General features: G+C 33.1%; 1 protein-coding gene across 1 annotated transcript; it reads right to left on the reverse strand.

The window, feature by feature from the left end:
• Window positions 1–3966: 3966 nt before the first annotated feature.
• LOC131842815 (uncharacterized) lies at window positions 3967–25379 on the reverse strand. Its single transcript, XM_059191382.1, has 8 exons — window positions 25318–25379; window positions 23934–24054; window positions 19585–19746; window positions 18663–18762; window positions 15673–15747; window positions 6487–6601; window positions 4747–4847; window positions 3967–4184 (listed from the first exon to the last, which is right to left on the reverse strand). The coding sequence occupies exons 1-8, from the start codon at window positions 25377–25379 to the stop codon at window positions 3967–3969; spliced, it is 954 nt and encodes a 317-aa protein (XP_059047365.1).
• Window positions 25380–27862: the final 2483 nt, after the last annotated feature.

Raw genomic sequence — 27862 nt, forward strand, 5'->3', positions numbered from 1 at the left:
TGTCTAGTACCCATGACATAAGCTCTACTCACCGTGTGATTAGCGCTATATTAATTGTTAAAAAAAATATCATCTAAATTATAAAAACAATAGAATTTTTTGGCACAATTACTCACGTTGAGGATTTATATTTTCCGAAACATGGATGGATGTAAAGGGAGAGGACGCCTTAAAAAAAGATGGATGGATTGTGTGAAAGATGATATGAATAAAAGAGTATGTTCAGATATGACGACCGATAGAGAGCAGTGGAAGAGAATGACATACTGCGCCGACAAATGATGGGATAAAGGCAAGGCAATGATGAATGATGAGTCACATAATTGAGGATATCTTATGTCCGTATTATGGATTTCTCAGTTGGATATTACGGTGATTGTAATAAAACTAGGCAATTGTGGAAATGGAATTTGCTTACGTATACTGCGAAAAGATCAATTGCAATTAAAAAACAAAAGAAGAACAGTGATAGGAAAATTTCAAACTTATGAATGATGAGTCACTTAATTGAGGATATCTTATGTCCGTATTATGGATTTCTCAGTTGGATATTACGGTGATTGTAATAAAACTAGGCAATTGTGGAAATGGAATTTGCTTACGTATATTGCGAAAAGATCAATTGCAATTAAAAAACAAAAGAAGAAAAGTGATAGGAAAATTTCAAACTTATATATGGCTATTTTATATAAATATTAACAAGAAAGTTTAATTTCCAACATTTTAAATTTGTCAGTCTGCTAAAAAATATAATATTAAACTCTATCTCCAATTAATAGGTCGCTGGTATATTTCCTTGCCGCCCAATCACGTACGCACTGATCAAAAGTTCTGTCAACAAGACTCGGCAAACGATAGAATAATATTTGTCTAATCAAAACGAACCTATATGTTTGTGTGTTTATGTTGATTGGTAAGCACATAAGTGATGCACAATATTTAGGGACGTATTAAAAAATAATTACATAAACGTCTACAAGATGGCGCTGTTTGTATTAGAGTATGTTTATTTTATAACTAGCTACTTGCCCCGGCTTGGCACGGGTGTACATGTATTATATACATGAACCTTCCTCTTGAATCACTCTATCTACTAAAAAAACCGCTTCAAAATCGTTGCGTAGATTTTAATTATTTAAGCATACATAGGGACGGACAGACAGCGACAGCGACTTTGTTTTATACATAAATAGCGTTAATTTTTTTTGTAATGAAAAAATCTTACTATATAATTCTCAAAGTGATTTTTACGATATTCATATGTAAAAACGTATAAATAATATATAGAATATTGAAATAACCATTTTTTACTACATGAATATGAATAAATACGGTACATACACCAAAATAACATTTTTTACAATTTTTGTCTGTCTGTTTGTTCCGGCTGGTCTCTGAAATGGCTGGACCCATTTTGACGAGACTTTTTTGAATGTATATAATAGAATACAAATACAAAAATACAAAACTGTTTACCTACCACCCACACGCATACATTTGACAGTTTACCAATACACCAGTGTATCAATTCAACTTTTTAGGGTCAACCAATTAATTTGTTTGTTGCAATTCAATAAATGTTTATAGATTGTTGAACGAGTTTGTGAATATTTTTAGCTTTTCAGCAAAGCAAAAACTAACCTTTAAACGATTTGATTAAATTCTATATTTAAAATGATTATTTACTAGCTAAAAGTACTGAACGGCTTTTGATGAAACTTTACAGTAATATAGCTTAAACATCAAAATAACATAGACTATATTTTTTATTGAAATTTAACGCGGATGAAACCGTAAACATTTAGTAATATTGTATTTAAGTATTGTTTGTAAGTATGGATATTTGTTACTATTTCACGCAAAAACTACTGAACGTATTTTGATGATTTTTACAGTAATATAGCTTATACATCAGTAAGATATATTTTTTATTGAAATTTAACGCGGGTAAAATCGCGTGCACAACTAGTAATTATGGTCTATGACTCACAATCAAGTCAAATTACTTTTGTTTGCTACTAAACCTTTGGTTAAACAAAGATTAATTTCACCTTTGTTTACATCCAACTAGACACGAATTGCCTAAAGTCGTAAGCAGTAACAAATATACAAACTTGATCATACCATTATTATATTTACATATATATTCTACTAGTAAAAATTATCTAATACATATAAACTGATATATACATAACATAATTGTACAACTAAGAACCTAAAATTAAAAAGCTTAAAAAATATAATATGATAACTAAAATATATTATTAAAAGGGGTCCCTTTAGGTAACGTTCCGAAGATACTGGCAGCGTTCCCTCTTTGAATAGCTAGACTAATTCTTTGTCCAAGGTAGCTGCCAGCTCTTCGGTCTTCTGTGATGTCGACTAACCATTTCGTTATTTCTTTGTAAAGTCTTATAGCGTTATGACCCCACGGACCAAGGTCTCGACACCGAATGGGACAAAATCATATTCGGACTCTAGACCCCTGTATTCACATGTTTTGGCTTTTTCAGCCGCTACTTCTTGTCTACTAGTTGTCCCGGCCGATGTTGTTTTGCCATATAAATTAATAACACTATAAAAAATAGGGGTTGGTGATAGAAGGAATATATTTTTTGTGACAAGTGAAAAAAATATAAATAAAATATTTTTCCCCAAAAAAATTAAAAAATAATGTAAGGGGTTTACAACCCTTATCGCTTAGGGGTATGAAGAGTAGATAGTAGCCGATTCTCAGACTCTGACTCGGACTATCAGTTCGTAATGTACATGTTATCACTCATGCAATATCATTTACTCAGTTATGCTTGTTAATTTCACTGCCTTATCTCCACACTACCAAATACACTTTACAAAGCAAGCTGTTTGGCAACAATTTTTATACTACTACTAGCTACTCGCCCCGGCTTCGCACGGGTGTGTATTATATATATAAACCTTCCTCTTGAGACTCTCTATATATTTAAAAAAACCGCTTCAAAATCCGTTGCGTAGTTTTAAATTAAGGCGTAAATAGAGACGGACAGACAGCGACAGCGACTTTGTTTTATATTATGCAATTTACACCCCTAGCTTTGGTTGACTGGTAGAAAATACTGCATGGTGTTAAGTCAGCCAAATGTACTGTTACTTTTTTACTGTGTGTATTAAAGTTATATAAAAAAATTACGTGTCACGTTGTTTGTCCGTTATGGACTAATAAACTGCTGTACCGACTCCAAATTTGATTTGCACATTGTGTGCGATTTTATTCATCTTGAAAGAATGGATAGCTTACAACTCAATTTATAGTCGCAATATTATTATGACGACCTCGGTGGTCCAGCGGTCTAGTACACCGCTTTACGACCGATGGTCGCGGGTTCGATTCCTCGCACGGCACAAACATTTGTATTCATGAGTATGATTGTTTGTATCGGTCTGGGTGTTTTCTATATATAATATGTATGTATTTAAAAAAAACAAAAATATCTATGTATTTGTATCAGTTATCTAGTACCCATAACACAAGCTTTAGCTAGCTTAACTTGGGTCTAGATGGCGCTGTGTGAATTGTCCTGAGATTATTATTATTATTATTATTATTTTATTCAAGAACCTTAGCCACAGCAACGCGTGGCCGGGTCTGTAAGTGTAGTAAATAAATCTATACATATAAATAAAATTTTAGTGTCTTTTTGTAATATTGAAATAACCGTTATTTACTATATGCATGTGAATATAAATAGGGTACATACAACTAAATACTTTTTTTTTTCAATTTTTGTCTGTCTATTCGTTTCGGCTTATCTCTGAAATGGCTGTACCGATTTAGACGGGACTTTTTTTGGCAGATAACTGATGTAATAAGGAGTAACTTAGGCTACTTTTATTGTAGAAAATTAAAGTTAAATTCCACGCGGACGAAGTCGCAGGAACAGCTAATAAAAAAATAAAATAAATTCTCGTATACACAAATATAATAGATTAGTTGACAAACTTATATTTTCCCAAAACATGTTTCTTTTTCAATGGCGATAAATTATCTACGGATGTCTGCCATTTCTTCTGCAATACTTCCACTTTTGTCTTATTTCTTCTGTAAGTTAGTGTAGCGTATAAAATATCAAATAAGAACCAAACCAATTCGATTATACTTATTATAGATCCACCTAGACAAAGTCCAAATATTCCACCAAGGTTTGCTGTAAATAAAAAAAATCTGTTTTATTTACAAAGGCATAAGTATTAAATTTGCATCAGAAATGGTACAGCCCTTGGGCCTATAGAACCTACCATAATAACGGTAATAATCTATATAAATATAAATAAAATTGGAGTGTCTGTTTGTAATATTGAAATAACCGTTTTTTACTACATGCACATGAGTACAAATTCGGTAATTTAAAAGATTCGTTTTAAAGATGTAAGCATACATAGGGACGGACAGCGACAGCGACTTTGTTTTATACTATGTCATAATATAAAGTTTGTAGTTTTCTTAAAAATTATACTTTACAATTATTACGTACTAGTTGCGTCCGAGACTTCGTCCGCGGAAAATTACGATACTTCCATACAACCTTTCATCTCCCGTTTCAACCCTTTTCAACCCTTTCTTCGCATTCAAAAGTAGCCTATATCCTTTGTCAGGGTCTAGACTATCTGTGTACCAAATTACATTTCAATCGGTTCAGTGGTTTCGGCGTGAAAGCGAGACAGACAGACAGAGTTACTTTCGCATTTGTAATATTATAAAGGATTTACCTAGCATTTGGTCCCAAGTATAAAGCACTTCTCGCCTGTACTTCAGGCAAGTGTTGTCACTGAAATGAACAGAAATTCTGCTGTGGTTACCATCGACGTCACTGTAAAAAAAAGAACAGTCACAAAAAAATTTGTTAAAGAATTGAATTTTAAACATTGATACAAAGGAATTTGGACTTTCTAATAGAGTATAAATAAGGTTGATAATCTGAATCAATTTGAGTTGGTACTCTTTCGCGCAAAAACTACTGAACGGATTTTGATGAAACTTTACAATAATATAGCTTATAAATCAGAACGACACAAAGGACTTAATTTAAAAAATATTGTAAATTCAGCGAAATATGATTACATTAGCCAATTTTTTTTTGTAATTTTGTAAGAAAACTCAGTCGTGATACAAGAAATTCAAGACCAAAGTTTAAGGCGGCAGTATATCTATCTAAAATATTTACACTGCCTTACTTCCAATAGTCGCAGGTTTGATTCCGCACAATTTCGCACAGTACAAACATTTACATGACTATAATTGTTTTTGTTAGTCTTCATGTTACCAATGTATATTATGCATGTATTTATAAAAAAAATTATCTATGTATTTATATCAGAATAGTACCCACTACACAAGACTCGCTTAGCTTGGGGCTTCCTGCGAACAATTTTTATACTTTTTTTATTATCTATAAATTTTATATTATTATATATTGTTTTTAGAAATAGAAATAGAAATAATCTTTATTCAAATAAACTTAATATAAGCACCTTTCTATTCAAAAACATAACAAGTTTTTTTATTCTACCGCTTATTCGGAATGCAGATTCATAACAAGAAGAATAAGTAAGAAACTTGTGCGTAGCTCTTTTAAATAAATATTCATTTACTTATATTTAATTAACAACAAGGATTAGGCATGCGACAATCAACATAGAAACCGCTACGCACTTAATCTCTGTTCAATCAGATAACATTGTCAGCGCTATGAATTTTAAGTTAGATATTTTCTACAAAAACATTATTATCATTTATAAATTCTTCAATTTTATAATAAGCTTTTTTTACAAAGAAAATATTTATAATACATTTGAATTCTTTTTCTGGAAAATTGAGTACAGTCTCTGGGAGTTTATTGTAGAACCTTACGCAATTTCCATAAAACGAATTAGTAACTTTCGCCATCACATATACATTCGTCATCGTTTTATATGACACTAGCTTTTGCCCGCGGCTTCGCTCGCGTTAAGAAGTATAGTTTTTGCGGATTTAATTTTGTTTCCTTTCTTAGGGGATGCCTACGTCATAGTACCTTTATGCATGCAAAGTCTCAGCCCGATCGGTTTAAAATTGACAGTTTCATACTAACTTTCATCCCCTATTTTATCCCCTTGAGGGTAGAATTAATCAGAATTCTTTCTTGGCGGATGCCTACGTCATAACATCTACCTGCATGCCAAATTTCAGCCGGATCCGTCCAGTGGTTTGGGCTGTGCGTTGATAGATCACTATGTAAGTCACCTTTGAGTTATACATATATATTTAGATAAGTCATTAATACACAATATTTTACGACTATACCGGTCCGTTTTCTTTTGCTCGTCTTCTTGGTCTCCAACCTCCATAGGGCTAGATGGCGCTATTTGAATTTTTCAGGGTAATTATTACTTGAACTTAGTAATCCAACCTTCACAGGGCTATTGGATTTTTCAGGGTAATTATTACTCGAACTTAGTAACAAATATTACTTGAATTTCCTTTCCTGTCGGACATATTTCACGTCGGTGTCGTATTGTATGAAGTCACATCTCTGGTAGCACTCGCTGCCTCCAATCACGTTTTTCATATTGCCAAATACTTTATCTGTAATATCAATATACTATACTAGTTACTCGCCCCGGCTTCGCCCGGGTGTATATGTATTATACATATAAACCTTCCTCTTGAATCACTCTATCTATTAAAAAAAGTGCACCTATCCTTCTGAATTAAACAAAGATTATTATAATTAAAAAAAAAAGTTATGAGAGAAACTACGGTCGCTGATGGTAAAGAATAATAAGTGAACATTTGTATTCATGAGTATGATTGTTTGTATCGGTCTGGTTGTTTTCTATATATGATATGTATGTATTTCCAAAAAATATATATATGTATATGTATCAGTTATCTGGTACCCATAACACAAGCTTTAGCTACCTTAACTTGGGTCTAGATGGCGCTGTGTGAATTGTCCTGAAATTATATTATTATTATATATATATTTAAACACGTTGACTTTCAGACAAAGAGTAGTTTATTTTTTTTTTTTAATTACAACCAATCATACAAAGATGGCACATTACGTTTTGTTACATCATTTACATATGCGCTTATATTGCGTTTTGTTACATTAGAAACTTAAATCTAACACCCCCACTTAACAAAACAAATCTAAATATAGCTTATTTTAACTTACTAATGCTCAACTAACCAACACTTAATAAATAAACAAGCAAGCTATCGAAACAATATAAAAGTCTACTCCTAAGATGGAACCCCTAACATTTTCATAAATTTATAATGTTTAGTTGGTAACAAACCCTTGGTCAACAAGTCAGCAGGCATTTCTTGAGTTGGAATGTATTCAATTTCTATACTTTTATTCTTGGTTGCATCTCTAACATAGTGATATCTAACATCTATATGTTTTGACCTATTATGTATACATAGTCTATACTGATGACTTGTTGCCAATTTTAATGCACTTTGATTGTCACAATATAGTTTAATAGTTAATTGTTTACCACTAATTTCAAATAATAAATTTCTTAAATAAGTAGCTTCTCTGGATGCTTCTGATAGAGCAACATACTCAGCCTCGGTACTCGATAAAGAGACAGTCTTTTGTTTTCTGCTCTGCCATGAAATCACAGAACCATTCATGGTAAAACAGAAGCCAGTATAAGACTTTCTGTCTATAGTATTACTTGCCCAATCTGCATCAACGAAACCCTTCAAGTCCTCTGTATTATTTTTACTAAATTTTAAACAATAACTTTTAGTTTTTTGTAAATATTTTAACACTCTTTTAGCATAATTGAAGTGATTTTCATTGTAACATGTATTAAACTGGCTAAGATAACTATATCAGGCCTAGTTAGTATAGCTAAATACATAAGACTTCCAATTAAATTTTGATACGGAATATTTTTTGTACATGTTTCAGACTTATCAAGATCCAGTTTACATTCGATAGGTGTGGCCACAGCCCTACAATCTGACATATTAAATCTTTTCAACAGTTCATCTATGTATTCCTGTTGGTGAATTGTTATTGTATTACATTTTTCATCCACATTTATGTGCATACCTAAGTATCTTTTAACAGTACCCAAATCCTTTAATTTAAACTCAGAACTCAACACAGTTATCAGTTGTTTTGTTTCTTTTACACAATTTGAGAATATTAAGAAATCATCTACATAGACAGTTACAATAATTTTAACATTGTCATTAATTTTAGTGAATAAACAAGGTTCAATTTTACTTGTTTTAAAGCCTAAATTACATAAACAATTTTTTACTCTTTCATACCAAACTAGTGAGGATTGTTTTAATCCATAAATAGCCCTTTTAAGCTTTAACACCTTTCCCTTACTTTCACCTGAAAAACCTTCAGGGATTGACATATAAATGTTTTCTTTTAAATGTCCATTTAAAAAGGCTGTTACAACATCTAGGTGTGTAATGTTCATATCCCATTGCACACCAAGTGCAAATAACATCCTTAGTGTGGAATGTTTAACAACAGGAGAATAAGTGTCCTCATAGTCAATACCTTCTCGTTGTGTAAAGCCTTTTGCCACAAGTCTGGCACGATAGCGCACTTCACTATTCACATCAAGTTTTTTATTTAACACCCACTTACACGGCACAATTGATCCATTTTGAGGAATATAAACAAGTTCCCATGCTTTATTGTCTTCAAACGACTGTAACTCCTCTTCGACAGCTCGTCTCCAGTGTTCTGCCTCTGGTCCATGTAATGCTTCAGAAAAAATAATTTCAGCTGTATATAAGTTACGGGTACACATGTTACTCATGCCATATCTGTCAGGAGCTCTCCTAATCCTTTTATTTTCCTTTACTGAAACTTCTTGAATCTCACAATCTGAAGTGTCTGTCTCAAGATTTGAGATTATGGTATCATCCTCAGTATCATTATCTGGGTTTGTGTATACAGACGTGGATGTACTTGAGCTTAAATCATGCAGAGATTCATTAACTGAAATCTCCCCCACTGAATCTATGCCTTCTCCATTTATTTCTTCATGAAAATAATGATTTATATCATTTTGTACCCAAATCATATTTTCTTCATTATTTATTTTTGCTTTTATCTTCTCTTCCATCACTGTAATATCTCTCTTTACAGTAACCATATCCTTTTCTGGATTATATAAGCGATAACCTTTCACTGTTTCTGAAAAACCAACAAGAATATATTGTTCTGCTTTTTTGTCCCATTTTAACCTTTTTTCTTTGGGAATATGTCCCAATACTGTACTGCCAAAGAGACGGATATGACTTAGGTTTGGTTTTTTATTATGCCATACTTCATAGGGAGTTTTATTTTCCAAACTTGAAGTTACAGATCGGTTTTTAAGGTACACCGCTGTATTTGCCGCTTCAGCCCAGAATCTTTTATCCAGATTAGCATCAAAAAGTAAGCATCTTGCTTTTTCAACTACTGTTCTATTAGCTCTCTCACAGACACCATTCTGTTCTGGCGTATATGCATTTGTTTTTTGGTGTATAATTCCTTCATTGATCAAGTAATTTTCCATTTCTCTATTGCAAAATTCACCGCCATTGTCTGTTCGTAGTATTTTTATTCTTTTATTCTGTTGATTTTCAACCATGAACTTGAACTCCTTGAATTTTTTAAACACTTGACTTTTATATTTCAGAAAATATATAAAAGTCATACGACTAAAGTCGTCCACAAATAGTAAAAAATATTGAGAACTGGCAATGGATTTAGTTTCCATAGGACCACATACATCCGCATGTATTATCTCTAGTGTTTTCATACTCCTCTGACCCACATGTGAAAATGGCAACCTCATCTGTTCATCATTCGTTCTTTCATGTCACTGGTAGAAGGATAGCAAATTCCATCAACAATGCCATCTCTCATTTTTTTTAAATCATTACAATTAATATGTGCCAGCCGCCTGTGCCACAGCTCTGCACTTGATACTACAGGAGCCGCCAGAATACAATCATTCACTTTTATGTTGAGTTTGTATACTCCATTACATGATGTAGCTGTTGCCACCAATTCATTCCTTTTGTTATAAATGTAGCACTGACTTTCTTCAAAAACTACATTGTTGCCGTTTTTGATTAATTCACTTACAGATAACAAATTAGTTGTCAAGCTTGGCACGCATAACACATTTTTTACGGTTATGTCGTATTCACAATTGGTCGATATCCTCACATCTCCGGAACACAAAACTGGCACCTTCATGTTATTTGCGACAGTGATCTCCATTAAACTTGGTGTAAAGTTTGCATTGTTTATCCAAGATTTATTCGCTGTCATGTGTGCACTTGCACCGGAATCTATGTACCACTCACTTTTACTATATTCACCATTTAAGAATACCACGCTAAAAGCATTAGATTGTTTATTTTTGTGCATTAATGGACACTGGTTTTTATAATGACCGGCTTGTTTACATCTATAACAAATCACAATTTTCCCGGTTGTCACTTTTGACGTTGACAGATAGTTATTTTTGCTTTTTGATTTTTGATGCGTTTTGTTAGCAGCGAATGCAGCGCCACTGGAATCCTTGTCAATACTTGAAACCTCCATATCGATTAATTTCGATTTTATAGCGTCTGTGGTAATCTTAATACCAGAGTGTTCTATTGCCATAATCATGGGTGAAAATTTTTCTGGCAAACCTGCTAATAACAATGAGCCGATCCATTCTTCGGTAATTGAAAATCCTGTGCCCTTCAATTTCTGAGCCGTTTCGACAACTTGTGTCACATATGTAGTCATATTATCACAGTTCTCTTGTCGCAATGAGATTAAATGCCGTAATAAGGTTATTTTTCTTGAAAAACCTGAATCATCGAACATGTTTTTTAGTTTCTCCCACAACTCAGAAGATGTTTTGGTTTCTTTAATATGCACATACAATCCCGGATCTATTGTTAACACTAGCTTCGCCTTAGTTTTAGCATCTTCTGTTGGTTTTATGTCGATTCCTGACTCTGGTTTAATATAATTAACCATGCCTTCGAGTACCAACAAATTTTCAGCTGCATAACTCCATTCATCATAATTTTCTCTCCCCTTAAGTTTCGGAACACTTTGAATATAGTTCGTAGTCATATTTATACGAAAGTTCAACTATTTCAAACTGTAATAATCACTTGTTTTTAAATTATTATTACTGAAATACGGATTATTGCCCATAACCTATTTAAACACGTTGACTTTCAGACAAAGAGTAGTTTATTTTTTTTTTTTAATTACAACCAATCATACAAAGATGGCACATTACGTTTTGTTACATCATTTACATATGCGCTTATATTGCATTTTGTTACATTAGAAACTTAAATCTAACAATATATATATACACACTATTATATATAGAATATTATATACTATTTTTAAACATACTGACACTAATTTCCAATGTATTATATTTCTTTGAAGTTTTGTACAAATTGGTTGTATATATTTTTTTTATTTTAGCATAAAAAAAATTAATTTCCTATGTGCTTTGTATCCTTAATAATATAGTGATACAATATTATTAAATATTGACCCAAAGTTAAACAGAGCAATTTTAAATTTTATAGATTAATTTAAAAAAAACTTTTTTTTTAAATACTTTTACATAATATATTATATGTTTAATGTTTATTATCTATTCTGTAAACAAAAATAAAAAAAATAAAATTCTTTATACGTCACCTTACTATTCATCATCATCATCATCGCAGCCCGGAAGACGTCCACTGCTGGACATAGGCCTCCCCCAAAGATCTCCTCACCTTACTATTACCATAAAATTATTTATCCCATTATAAATAGTTTTACATGTTTTTATAATAGATCCAAAATAAACTTTATATACAGAGTGCTCTTACTTTAATTGAAAGAAATATCTATTTATACTTAGTCAAAGGGTGAGTGAATTACTTTAATTGTAAGAAATATCTATTTATACTTAGTCAAAGGGTGAGTGAATTACTTTAATTGTAAGAAATATCTATTTATACTTAGTCAAAAGGTAAGTGAAATGAAGCGTTTTATTGTTGGTCCAGGAAATATTTATTTATTAAGGGAAAACTAAACAAAGGACGGCCTTCAAATTATTTATCTTCAGCGTACCGTTGATATAAATTGAATTTTATTTTACAACTAGCGATGCGTCCCGGCGACGCACGAATACGCATTTTTTAAATTTGTATGCTTGTTATGCTATAACACTCGTGTAGAATAGAAAAGAAAATCATTTAGTCAAATAAACTTACATTGAAGCACTTTTGAATAGTCATCACATTTTTTTAATCTACCGCTCATTCGGAAAGCTGTCTCATCACAAGAAGAATGAACAAGAAACTTGCGTGTTGCTCTTATAAATAATTTTATTATTACTTTACATTTTTAAGTTTAAGTGTGTGAATACAAACCGCCAATTAGCACTAATTCAATTAAATACTCAAATAGAAAAAATATTGAATATATAACCAACTGGTTAAACAATTAATACGAGGAAATCAGCCATAGTGATTATAGCAGACCAGTCCCTACAAGCAGCACCCGTTCACGAGTATGACGGATGAGCCAGCTATTACTGCGCTCGACCATATTTTAGGGAGACCCGGTGTATTACACATATCAACCTTTCTCTTGAATCTATTGCTGAAAACTATATTATATCTAAGCGAAAAGACAGCGGTCGCGACTTTTTTATACTATTTAACTAGTTACTATATGTATTATATATATATATATATATAAACCAGGGATTTAATGGATATGAAATTTCGGATAAGGATAGGTTTCGGATATAGGAATGATTTTTATACCGGATACGGATATGAAATTATTTCGGATCATCTGTTACTTTCGGATAATTTCGATTACGGATATTATTTATTTATAAAATTTCAAGAGTAAAATGCAAGTAGCTAATAAAATGGTTATATAACGTATCTCAATTAGGCTCCGAGGTCTCGGCCCCTATCTGATATTATGCGAAACTTTTATTTCGGATTCGGTTACGGTTACGAATATTTTTTTATATCGGATATCCGATAGTTTCAGTTACGGATATGGAGCTCCCTAACATCCTGATATAAACCTTCCTATTGAATCCCTGTATCTACAGATGATCTACTGATCATATCACTGTCGCTATTAGCACATATAACATAATATTACATACTATTACTGAAAACTTCATGTAAATCCGTTGTGTAATTTGAAAGATAAAAGCGTAAGGACAGTGGCAGCGACTTTTTTTATACTATGTAATTACTGTAACTAGCTATCCGCCCTGGCTTCGCACGGGCGTACATGTATTATACATATATAAACCTTCCTATTGAATCACCCATCTACTGCTGATCTTATCATTGTCACTATTACTGAAAACTTCATTGATAGCGGCAGCGACTTTTTTTATTTATTTATTTATTTGCTTTGAATAGGTTACATTGTTCTTACAAATTAATTGTTGTTTTTTTTTGTAATTTGTTGTACAGTGCAATATAACTTGTTAAATGTTAATAACGAATGTCATAATTATTTATATTGTTAAATGTCCAAAATTAAAATTAAATGTAATAATAACAATTTATATCATTTATAGGAAATGTTCCGTGTTTGAAGTTGAGCTTCATGTATTCAGCGCTGAGGATATGTTGTAGTAGTTGATCATCGTTGAAAATATTTCTGCGTATTGTAAAAGCATTTATCTATTAACCATTTCTTAAATGCTAACTTAAAGGGCTTCATATGCAGTTCTTTAAATTTTGGTATATAAATGTATATTTTTGCCATCATTACGTAACATTTTTTTTCATATAGTGTACTTCGACATTTATACTATGTAATTACTGTAACTAAAGTAAAAACTTGACGTTCATAAGCGGCTAAAATGTCCTACATGAATAAATGATTTTTGAATTTTGAATTTTGAATTTTAACTAGCTATCCGCCCTGGCTTCGCACGGGCGTACATGTATTATTATTTGTTTTTTTTTTTTTGATATATAAACCTTCTTATTGAATCACCATATGGGTGACTGCTGATCTATGCGAACAGACAACGTCGGCTTTCTTGTACTATGTAAAGGTTATAACAAGGAAAAATATGGATCAACTTACGCTGGTCAGCAGAGTCACTTGTTTCAAATACATAAGAAGATTACATCTTGGAATAAGGAAACTGAGTCGTGCTACAGAAATATAATTGCTCGCGAGAAATTAATTTCTTTCGTCCTATAAGCAATAGAAATTTCTAGAAATGGGAATTTTTTATGAAATTAAAATAGCTGCAGATAGTTTATTTTTTATCTGATGGTAAATGCTTATCGTAGCTGTTACAGATACCTAAAACTTGTTTCTAGGTTCTTAAAAAACCTTAATATACCCTTATTGGGCTCTCTAAAATATGGGCGAGCGAGGTGATGGCTGGCTTATCCGTCATACATCGTGAACGAGTGCTGCTTGTAGGGACTGGTCTGCTCTTATCACTACGACTGATCTAATTTTATTGCATATTTTATTTGACCCAAAAAAATTTGTGCCGGTTGGTAGTTTGTAGTCACATGTTTCGACTTGTAAATGTAAACTTACAAAGATTATTTAAAAGAGCAACACACAAGTTTCTTGCTCGTTCTTCTTGTGATGAGACAGCTTTCCGAAAGAGTAGTAAGTAAAAAAAAAATGTTATGACTATTCAAAAGTGCTTCAATTAAGTTTATTTGAATAAATGCTTTTCTATTCTATTCTGTTATTGTCTTTAGAGAAAACCATCTTGTTTAAACTAACAGATACGGATATCACGTTGCGTTGTCATGCTGGAAGATTATAATGGTGTGCCTACACTTGTAGTATTTCTGCCGACACTTGAGACCCTTCCGTTAGTTTACGTTTCCACTAACATAGATTTAAGTTAAGTGTAAAATCAGTAGACTCCGCGTCGACTGTACGCGTTACTAATGAGCCATGTAGCAGACTACCAGTAAACTTAATAATGTACAATAAATCGTGCAATCATTCTACCTGTATACTTACTACCTACATAATACAGTAAATAATGTATTATATAATGCCACCTCATCACAACATATATAACGCTACAATGATGAGGATAACCGAACTGTTATGGTATACCTCCCTGGAGTTTTACTGTCTTAATTCAACCCTTACACGTTACAGCTCACAAAGCAAGCCGCTAAGCAGCTGTATTACAGCCTAGACTACCTAGTCAAAAGAACCTGGTAGAAAGTCATAAGATAAATATAACAGAAATAGAAATAATCTTTATTCAAATAAACAGAGGAGAGAGAGAGGTTCAGAGTAATCGTCTGTTGTGGTATGGGCATGTAATGAGTGAGAATGAAGATATTTTTTTAAGGAAGATGTTACTTATGAATGTGGATGGTTATAAAGGTAGAGTAAAGCCGAAAAAGAGATGGATGGAATGAGTGAAAGATGATATGGCAAGAAAGAGAGCAAAATAACGAGGTAACTGAAGTGTTAACCGAAATGGATGGTATATATAACGATAAAAAATTTACAAGTATTAGTGATCGAAAGTATCCTCTATGAAAAAACAATTATGACTTTGTCATAATAAACGTGCAAATAAATGAATAAATAAATACTACATTAATAAACTTACTTAATGTACTATATACACATATGAGTCGGTCCCACGAACATGATGTATATATATCTTCAACTTTTAATTGGTCAGCTGTAATTATAATAATTTAGAAATTAATATATAATACAAAACATATTAAAAAAAAAATATAATAAAAATAATGTTCAATTGTATTGTATTAATTTTAGTACCACACAAATACATACATATTATACATAGAAAACACCCAGACCGATACAAATAATCATACTTATGAATACAAATGTTTGTGCCGTACGAGGAATCGAACCCGCGACCATCGGACGTAAAGCGGTGTGCTAGACCGCTAGACCACCGAGGTTGTCAACAATATAATAACAATCAAACAATATTAAACGTACAAACAAACTATATTAATTCACTTCTTTCATTTTAATTTTCCCATTTGTCGCTGGAAGATATTAGCAACTATGATACATGCTCGGCCTAACCTTCTTCTGGCCTTATCCTATTTTTATTTGGATTATTAGTAATGGAAACAGTAGCCCCAATGCTAATAATTTATCAGGTTAGGTCGACCTCCACGCGGTCCCCCCTGAAAACCATCGAGATTAATTCCTAGTGAATTCGTCACGATGGGCTAACTAACCTAACCTCATGTTCATCTTATCATCCTCCACTGGTGCCCCGCCAGCGTAAACCGCTAGCGCAGGCAGGTGCTCCATTCCATTATCATCCATAAAAAAAAAAACTACTGACATCCATGTTACTCGGGTTTCTGACTTGAAGTAGAGGACTTCTCTTGTCAAGTGGTCTTCCGGTCTCCTCATGACATGGCCATAGCCTATACTAGGTATTGTACCCAGTATATAGATACTACTGGTGAATTCTCTGTATCATGTAGACGTGTAGAAAAAATCTTCTCTAGCTCCGAGAAATCCCTTTTTAGTTAATAGTGACATAGGCAACTTAGTTACTAAAGAAACTTTTCCAATTTCTAGCCTCAGTGGTCTTACCTCATTCTGTCAGTTATAATTAGCACTACTATCTCTTTAATAGTAGCAGTAATAGATGAAATGTATAAGTTTAATATACATAACTTATACATTTAATTTCTTTTATAATAAATTTATTTTATACATTTATTTAATTTATTCAAAGCAGAGATGACCGTATTAAATCGTGTAAGTAAATTTATAAGTCCCTTCCATAAATTTATTTACCTTCTTATCAAGGTCATAACAATATAAAAGAACTAAATAAATTTATATTTCTTAGTCCACTGAAACTAAAATGTACTTTATATGCACCTTCGCAAGTTAATAAGTGTATTTAGATCTATATTTAGGTTCATATTTAGGCCGATACCTATGTCCATATATAGACCTATATTTAGGTACATATTTAAGTCTACATTAAGGTCTATATTTTGGTCCGTATTTGGGTCTATATTTAGGTTAATATGTAGGTCTATATTTAGGTACATATTTAAGTGCACATTAATGTCTATATTTTGGTCCATATTTTGGTCCATATTTGGGTCTATATTTAGGTTAATATGTAGGTCTATATTTAGGTACATATTTAAGTCAACATTAAGGTCTATATTTTGGTCCATATTTGGGTTTATATTTAGATTAATATGTAGGTCTATATTTAGGTACATATTTAAGTCAACATTAAGGTCTATATTTTGGTCCATATTTGGGTTTATATTTAGATTAATATGTAGGTCTATATTTAGGTACATATTTAAGTCAACATTAAGGTCTATATTTTGGTCCATATTTGGGTTTATATTTAGATTAATATGTAGGTCTATATTTAGGTACATATTTAAGTGCACATTAATGTCTATATTTTGGTCCATATTTTGGTCCATATTTGAGTCTATATTTAGGTTAATATGTAGGTCTATATTTAGGTACATATTTAAGTGCACATTAAGGTCTATATTTTGGTCCATATTTTGGTCCATATTTGAGTCTATATTTAGGTTAATATGTAGGTCTATATTTAGGTACATATTTAAGTGCACATTAATGTCTATATTTTGGTCCATATTTTGGTCCATATTTGGGTCTATATTTAGGTTAATATGTAGGTCTATATTTAGGTACATATTTAAGTGCACATTAATGTCTATATTTTGGTCCATATTTTGGTCCATATTTGAGTCTATATTTAGGTTAATATGTAGGTCTATATTTAGGTACATATTTAAGTGCACATTAAGGTCTATATTTTGGTCCATATTTTGGTCCATATTTGAGTCTATATTTAGGTTAATATGTAGGTCTATATTTAGGTACATATTTAAGTGCACATTAATGTCTATATTTTGGTCCATATTTTGGTCCATATTTGGGTCTATATTTAGGTTAATATGTAGGTCTATATTTAGGTACATATTTAAGTGCACATTAATGTCTATATTTTGGTCCGTATTTTGGTCCATATTTGGGTCTATATTTAGGTTAATATGTAGGTCTATATTTAGGTACATATTTAAGTGCACATTAAGGTCTATATTTTGGTTCATATTTGGGTCTATATTTAGGTTAATATGTAGGTCTATATTTAGGTACATATTTAAGTGCACATTAAGGTCTATATTTTGGTTCATATTTGGGTCTATATTTAGGTTAATATGTAGGTCTATATTTAGGTACATATTTAAGTCTACATTAAGGTCTATATTTTGGTCCAAATTTGGGTTTATATTTAGGCTAATATATAGGTCTATATTTAGGTAAATATCTTACATATAAAATTCTCGTATCACAGTTTTCGTTCCCATACTCCTCCGAAACAGCTTGACCGATTCTCATGAAAGTTTGTGAGCGTATTGAGTAGGTCTGAGAATCGGCCAACATCTATTTTTCATTCCCCTAAATGTTAGGGGTAATCCACCCCTATATTTTTTTTGTATTTTAAGGCAAAACAACGTTTACCGGGACAGCTAGTATAGGTCTATATTTAGGTACATATTTATATAAAAAAAAATAAAAAAAAAAATTACTTACCATTATAATTGAATGGCAAACACTGGCAATTGTCAACCAATCTACTCACGATGTTAGCAGAAATACAGCCATAGTAAAACCCGGTGCCGTATATAGCATCCTGAAACATTGTTTGATCTTTTGAATTGAAGTCACGCAGAAAGAATATCTTTGTTTTTTCTATATGTACAAACTCATCATCATCTGCTACTTCCTTATCCCCTTATTTGGAGTCGCCGTAATATGTTTTTCTCTTCCATTTATCCCTGTTCGCAGTCATCTCGTTATTTACTCCCTTTCTTGCCATATCATCTTTCACACATTCCATCCATTTCTTTTTCGGCCTTCCTCTGCTCTTATAACCATCCACATTCATATGTAACATCTTCTTTAAAATATTATCTTCATTATTACGCATTACATGCCCATACCACGATAGACGATTACTCTTTAACTCTTCTTACACCGGCGTAACTTTCATACTTCCTCTAATGTATTCATTCTTTATCTTATCCATTCTTGTCACACCACACATCCATCTCAACATTCGCATTTCCTACGACCATGAATCAAACCATATCGACCATAGGCTAAGATAGGCTAAGATAAATAATATATTAACAACTAGCTGTTCCCGCGACTTCGTCCGCCTGGAATTTAACTTGATTTTTCTAAAATAAAAGATTTCTTTTTAAATAATAGTAGTCTAAGTTACTCATTATTACATCAGCTACCTGCCAATAAAAGTCCCTTCAAAATCGGTCTAGCCATTTCAGAGATTAGCCGGAACAAACAGACAGACAAAAATCGTAAATAAGAAGGTTATTTTGGTGTACGAGTATGTACATATTCATATGCATGTAGTAAAAAATTTCGTTTATTTCAGTATTACGAACAGACACTCCAATTTTATTTGTATGTATAGATGATATACAAAACTTACAGTTTCAAGTATACATTTTCGACTTTTAACTGACAACTCTTTCACGTAATCCGATGAATCGATCGCCCAAACGTCAATGTTTACGTCGAAATAAGCTGATGGACTGATTCTTATAGAGCTATCCAATAGAGAAATACTATCTTGAGGATCAAAGAGGTAGAGCTGAAATATAAATCCATAGTATTAATTCAATGTTCTATGCCTCAGTAGTGTAGTGGTTAAGCCGCAGCTTTATTTTCAATAGGTTCGATTCGACGCATGGCACTAATATTTGTATTAACGACGACCTCGGTGGTCTAGCGGTGTAGTACACCGCTTTACGATTGATGGTCGCGGGTTCGATTCCTCGCACGGAACAAAAAAATTATTCATGATTGCTTGTATCGGTATGGGTGTTTTCTATGTGTAATATGTATGTATTTACCAAAAACAAAATATTTGTGTATATGTCTCAATTATTAAGTACCTATAACACAAGCTTTAGCTAGCTTAACTTGGGTCTAGATAGCGCTGTGTGAACTGTCCTGAGATTATTATTATTTGATAATAATAATAATCTCTTATTAATGAGTATGATTGTTTGTATCGCTCTGGCTGTTTTCTATGTATAATATGCATGTACTAACTAAAAAAGTATTTATGTTTTTATATTAGTTATCTATTACCTATAATACAAACTCTGCTTAGCTTCTACTATACAATGGTGATGTATCCTGGGTTGTAATTCAGTTTCGACCTCTAATTATAATACCGCTGATGGCCACAGGTTCGATTCCTATGTTATAATACGACCTTGGTGGTTTAGTGGCTTAACACACCGCTTTACTTTCAATAGTCGTGGGTTCAATTCTCGTACGGTACTAACATTTGCATTAATAAGTATGATGTCCAGTCATTATAATAAGTAATTCAATTGAATTTCTTGCCAGTTCTTCTCACTTGGTTCTGGATTGGATCTAATTATACATGTTCTAGACAAGTTGACGTTGTTTAAACTCTACTACAGTTATTCCGCCGGCAAACAGCTTGGTTTGTCGAATCAAATCAAATCAAATCAATTTATTTCCGACAAAAACACAAATATCATAAGTTATATACTGATATGGACGGTACGGAAAAATATAATATAATAAAATATGTTCATATGGAGTTAAAATGTCCTACATGAATAAATGATTTTTAATTTTTTATTCGAGTCTAGTTGTTTCTAATGTAAGGTGCGTAGAATCTAATCCACGACCCTCAGAAGTAAGGCGATATATTATTGCTAAAGCACGGAGGCTATCAATGCTCTAATATTAACAAAATAAAATTGTATTAATAATAATAATAAACTCTTTATTATGCACATAGAATACAATAAGAAAAACAGTAAATAAAAAAAATAATTACAAAAGGCGCTCTTATCGCTATAAGCAATTCCTTACAAACAATCTGCTAACAAGCAATAGGAGTAATGTATATAGACGAGGTAGATGGCACACACAAGACACTATAATTATTAAACGAATAAATGGACATACATATATAGATATATATAAATAAACTTACGCATATACTTACATATATACAACATATTGGTAGATTTCAGAAAAAATTGGAAAAAATGAGCTATAGAGACAGATAATGAGACCTTAGACGATTTTTAAATATTGCAAGAGATTGAGCGGATCGAATGGAGAGTGGTAGAGAGTTCCAAAGGCGAATGGCTAGGACAGTGAAAGAGTTGGAATAATATGTGATGGAGTGAGCAGGGATCGTCAGACAAAGGCTTCTGGTACTACGCAATACTGGACTAAATATTATACTGTATTATTGTTAGACAAAGTCAAACAGTAATTAAAATTATATTAATAACAGAATTCTATTTCAAAAATGTCAAAATTGTAGAATAATGTGTATAAAAATGTACAACAAAATACCTCAAATTATTAGAGAAATGTCTTTTGAATTTTTTCAAAATAGATTACGTAACTGGTTAATTGTGAGATGTATTTATATAGTAAAATAATTTATAAATTTAATTTTTTTTTTCTCTTCATTTTGGCAAGAAACAGTCGTTATAAAAACATATAAATATACAAATAGAAGTAATTTTTACGATAGACATTGAGTGCCGAAAATTTTTTACTTAATTTTATTTTTAGTGAGCCTAGTGGACTAAAATAAAAACAAAACAATACAAATACAAAGAAAATGAATAAGAAAAAAGAAATAAGAATATTACAGTACAAACATTATAATAATTATAATAACAAAAATAAAAATAAAAAGTGGTTACTTCAGTATTTCGAAAAGTTTCTTTCTGTATGTATCTAAGGTGCAACAAAACGGATCCAATTTAACAAACCTTATGTTAATGGTAAAATGTGTTAAGAATTGGATTATATTAATATAATAATAACGACATAATAATAATTATATTGACATATAATGACTAAATAATAATGTAGATATAATTTTTTTAAATTGTATAATATAATAATGTAATCATCATCATCATCGCAGCCCGGAAGACGTCCACTGCTGGACATAGGCCTCCCCCAAAGATCTCCACGACGATCGGTCCTGCGCTGCTCGCATCCAATGCCTTCCAGCGATCTTGACCAGATCGTCGGTCCACCTTGCTGGAGGCCTTCCCACGCTGCGTCTTCCGGTCCGTGGTCGCCACTCGAGGACTTTACTGCCCCAACGGCCATCTGTCCTACGAGCTATGTGCCCTGCCCATTGCCACTTCAAAGTCAAATAATGTAATATGCTATCTGAAAGACAGAATTATGTAATTATTTACAGAAGCATAACTAATATAAAATTTTGCATGTCTTCATATAAGGTGGGTTGCATGGAACCATATCATCATCGGCTTCTTCCTTATCCCATTTATTTGGGGTCGGCGTAATATGTTTTTCGCTTCCATTCATCCCTGTTCGCAGTCATCGCGTTATTTACTTCCTTTCTTACCATATCATCTTTCACACAGTCCATCCATCTCTTTTTCGGCCTTCCTCTGCCCTTATAACCATCCACATTCATATGTAACACCTCTCTTAAAATATTATCCTCGTTCCTACGCATTACATGTCCATACCATGATAGACGATTACTCTTCAACCTCTCCGACACCGGTGCCACTTTCATACTTCCTCTAATGTATTCATTCTTTATCCTATCCATTCTTGTCACACCACACACATGCATGGAACCCACTACCCTATGTACCCACTTTATAACATCTGCGCATACCACATTCCTAGCAAAATAAAATAATTTAATTTCAAAAGTTAAATAAATAAGTAATAATTAATATTAAAATTAAATTAAATTAAATAAATAAAAATAATAAATTAAGGGTCAACAACGCGCACGAGACACCCCTAGCGTTTCAGGCATCGATTCTATTGTTCTAATGTTTTTTATTTTAAAAATCACGTCGTGTCTCGCCTCGGAATCAGAAAATATTATATTTTATACTTCATTTTACCCATTATAATTTTAATTAATACGGAAGTATTAAATAAATCTCATTATTTTTTACTCTTTATAATATAAATTCTGTTGAAGACATATATAAAAAAATAAATGTACTTTATCTATTCGACCTACAATGTTGTTGCTGTAATATGAATATGCATGTATTCTGTTGGAAATATTTATCTGTTACGTTTTTATTTAAGTTTTAGGTCTTTAGTGCCTTTTAGATAACTAAGAAAACGTTTAGCGGTATTCCAGTGATGATTCATTGCTTATTTATATTTATCTCCACCGCGACCTTAATCTGCCCTCCATCAAGCAGTTTATGAAGGAAGCGTCTCGACGCTACTTCGACTCTGCCCAATCTCACCCTAATCCGCTTATAGACAGTACGGTCGACTACGCACCGAGGAGTAATATCCGACATATGCGACAACGTCGCCCGAGGCACGTTCTCATTGACCCCGACGACCCCATAACGGCAGTAAACCTCCCCACGGGCCCACCCGTTCCGTCCTGACCACACTTTTACACATAATCACGACACCGTCCTCGCCGGCGAGGACGACGACCTTAAACACATACCATATCGCGCATTCAACCGGGCGCCTGCTCGCGCCCGGTCGCGCCACAGCGGGGCCCCATTGGCCGCAACTGGCTTTTACAACTTCACCGGATAGGGGGCGGTGCAGATGGCTCTACAAACCTGCGGAACTTATGGAGCGGCTGAATGCCAACTCCCGCCTGATGGATACGATTTTAGTCCGAGGGCACCACTAGGGGTTCGAACCTCGACTCAGGCCGTCGTAAAATCGATCCCCATTAGAATTGGACGGGGTATCGATCGGTGGGGCAATAATTAATGTTATGTATCTTACCAAAACGAATCCTGCAGTTACTGTGCCGTCATGTGAAACCTTCTGTCCATCTACTACGAAATCTAATGCTTCACTTGTTCGTATACCTGATATAAACATCGTAGCATCGTCAGTGTGTTTCCTGAAAACATACTTACATTTGGAATATTTCTGTCAACACTCGGCCTTCTATTTGTCAATGTCTCCACATCTTTTTTTATTAGGGGTAGTAGTTCAGATGTTTAGTACAATACTAAATGTATTGTACTAAAGATCTGAACTGTACTAAATCTAATCTAGACCCTATATATAAAACCCAAGGATAGTACTAGAACTGTATATGATGTAGTAGGAATATTCTGTAAAATTATTTATTTATTTATTTATTTAACTTCAATGCACACAATATACAAAATATAGTAAAGTACTAATTATCTTTTTTTTTTCGGACTACTCTAATACTGTTGGCCGCAGCTGGCCTTTACAGCTTCACCGGACGTTAGGGGGCGAGTGCAGATGGCACTCCAAACCCGCGGAAGGACTTATGGAGCGGCTGAAGGCCATCTCCTGCCTGACGCATACGACTTTAGTCTGAGAGCACCACTAGGGGTTCGAACCTCGGCTCAGGCCGTCGTAATATCGATCCCCGTTTGAATTGGACGGGGAATAGATCGGAGGGGTAAAATTTACAAAACGCGCTATGTCTTAAGACATAATGCAAAAACATCTTGCCACCGCGATGTAGAAATTGTACATAAATGACACAGCGACATCTAGTTCACTTTTTGGAACTATTATGTACTACAACTAACAATTATATTAATTAGGGATTGTGGGCTATTGTCATGTGTTAAAACCTATGAGAATTGGACCTGCATAGATCTATTTTGTTCGGTCTTTTTCAAAGTTCACTGCTTAGACCTGAGTGTCCAATCCACTGAGGGACAAGAATTGAAGCATATTCTTAAGAAAGATGGTTTGTACGAAGTTATAACTTGTGTCTACAGTGGCTGACCTATACAATCTCGTTTTCCCTAAATTTGTCATTGCAGCTCTGCTCCTATTGGTCCTAGCGTGATGTTATATAGCATACAGCCTTCCTCGATGAATGGGCTGTCTAACACTAAAAGGATTTTCATAATTAATTCAAAAGATTATCCTCAAAATCCTCAAAATCTCACTTTTTACTTCTCTTTAATATTGTTTTCTCACGAGACTACAGCATGGGGTTTTTCAAAAAGGATATAATTAGGATTTCTTAATCGGCTACTAGTGACACCCCTGAGTCTCAGATGCTTATAGGCTACGGTAACCGTTTACCATCAGATGGGCCGTACACTTGTTTGTCACTAGCATGGTATAAAATATACATACATATATAGATATAATAAATATAAATACTTACTGGAAATGGTCCATATCGAACTGACAACAGTACCCAGAAGAGGAGAGTATTTCTCTAAACATTTGTGAGCAATTATAACGTTTAGATCTCCATGAACATTTAACGACTAATAAATCACAGGGTTTCTTGAACTGAAATTAATAAGAGACAACGATTTTTATACTATGTATACATATATATATATACGTATATATATATATATGTAAATGAAAGTCATTGACATTCGTTATTTGAATTTGGCGCGCATTTGTAGTTGATAAATTAAACGTCAGAATGATGTACGTGATTTGTTGAGAAGTTTCTAGATGTATAATAATAATCATCTCAGGACAATTCACACAGCGCCATCTAGACCCAAGTTAAGCCCGCTAAAGCTTGTTTCATGGGTACTAGACAACTGATACTAATACATAGATTTTTGTTTCATAAACACATCTATAGAAAACACCCAGACCGATACAAACAATCATACTCATGAATACAAATGTTTGTGCCGTGCGAGGAATCGAACCCGCGACCATTGGACGTAAAGCGGTGTGCCAGACCGCTAGACCACCGAGGCCGTCAAGAAGGCCGTTATAAAACCGCCCATTGTTACCTCTTTATTGTAATTGTTTTATTTATATTTGGTGTACATATTAATTTATCTAATAATAATTATATACTTAATAAAGAACCTTAAAAAATATAATATCATGTGAGTTATTAAACTTGTATATGTAAATATATATATATATAAATTATTATTATTTAGGATTGAATTATAACATTTAGGTAATTGTTATTTTCTTTCTGTGAAAGGAAGAATAAAAAGTTTTTCATTCATTCATTCATTATATATATACGTACATATGTTTTAAATTGTCATACTTACCATCGACAGTAAAACATCATACGGATACCCCAGAGTCTCAAGTATTGAGTGCATTTTTTTAACATGTGGCGAGGGTGTGTAGTTTGATTTTACCACATCAGTGAAACTCTTGTAAAACGCATCAATCTGCTCTGAGACATAGCCACGACGACGTCTGGAAATTAAAACTGTACTGTGTATATACAATTTTTTGCACAGTGCGTGGAATCGAATTCGCGACCATAGGTAGTAAGGCTAAACCGTTAGACCACCGAAGCTATGATGCCGAATGGTTGATTTTTTGTTGATAACTTCCTAAAAAAGTTTATGTTATAATTTCTACACTTTTGTGGGAACTGGTCTGTTCGGGTTATGAACATTGATTGGACTTTGCTATTGACAAAATTGCTATAGCATTTTCATTTTTTCACCTATTGCTCGTAACGGTACTATAACTTGCGCTGCTCATTGCCAGACACTTAGTATGGTTCCAACCCCCCGCCGGACACCCCTAAACTATACCATTTTATAAATAAACTTACGTTATATTGATAAAGTTGAAATTTATATATATTATTAAGAGAACTATTAAAACAGTGTTTCTTAATTATAATATATATAAAGTTAAACTTTATTAAAATAACGTAAGTTTATTTATAAAATAGTATAGTTTAGTGGGTTCGCCGGGGTTTGGAACCACACTAAGTGTCTGGCAATGAGCAGCGCAAGTTATAATACTACTACGAACAATATATGAAAAAATGGAGTTTCTTAAAATAACGAATTTGATATGAAAATTTTTACACCTTTGTTACCTGTTACCTGCCAAAGGAACCACAATCCAGGTTTCATGTTCGGGGATCATTCTTACCTGTGTTGGGGACACACATACAAGAACTTTCATGTTTACTAATAAGACGTATCTCTGGCCGTCGTGGGCTCTTGCTCTATTAGGGAAAATACAATATGTGGAAGCATCTGTCTCGTACCTACTCCTGAGGATTTCTTGGGTTTCTTAACACAGGCCAGGTTGATGACATTCTAGACTAGCCTTCACAGTTCCACATAGGTTTCACACTCAGTATTAATTTGTTTTAATATAGGTATGGCCATACGGTCAGTTCAGTCATAGGTAAGGAGGGAAAGCGCCGGAACAGAAACTAAGGTACTCTATATATAGTAGTAGTAGTAGTATAGTAGTATATAGTAGTCTGTGCTTACAATGGGTACAGGGTAGATATTGGAACAACAAATATTTGAAAAGAATACGAGCCGAGTTTCTTGTCAGTTCTTCTCATCTCGAAATCATTCCGAACTGACGGTAGATTTGGTAAAGTAATAGACCTATATGAATAAAGATAATTTGATTTGATTGATTCTACTAAATTCTATTCTATTTTATTCCACAACTCGACAGAAGCAGAACCAGAAGAGGTCCTTGCTTACAATTTCAGTTACATAAAAAAACACTAACTTACAATATTTCAGTGACATTGTTGACATTAGGCCCGTAAACGACTTCTGGGTCACATACCACTACAGCGGGGAAAGGAATCTCTGTTATTGAGTAATGTGTCGACTCTACCTGTAAGAGAATATTGTTAGATAATAATTGTATTTCGGAGGATAATAAATTGTGACTGTGTACGTTAGATAAGTCAGTTTATGTAAAATCGCGTAGCGTTTTGTTTA

Source organism: Achroia grisella, unplaced genomic scaffold, assembly GCF_030625045.1.
Source record: "Achroia grisella isolate CSIRO2021 unplaced genomic scaffold, CSIRO_AGI_Agris_v1 utg2506, whole genome shotgun sequence".
In the NCBI taxonomy this organism is placed as follows: Eukaryota; Metazoa; Arthropoda; class Insecta; order Lepidoptera; family Pyralidae; genus Achroia; species Achroia grisella.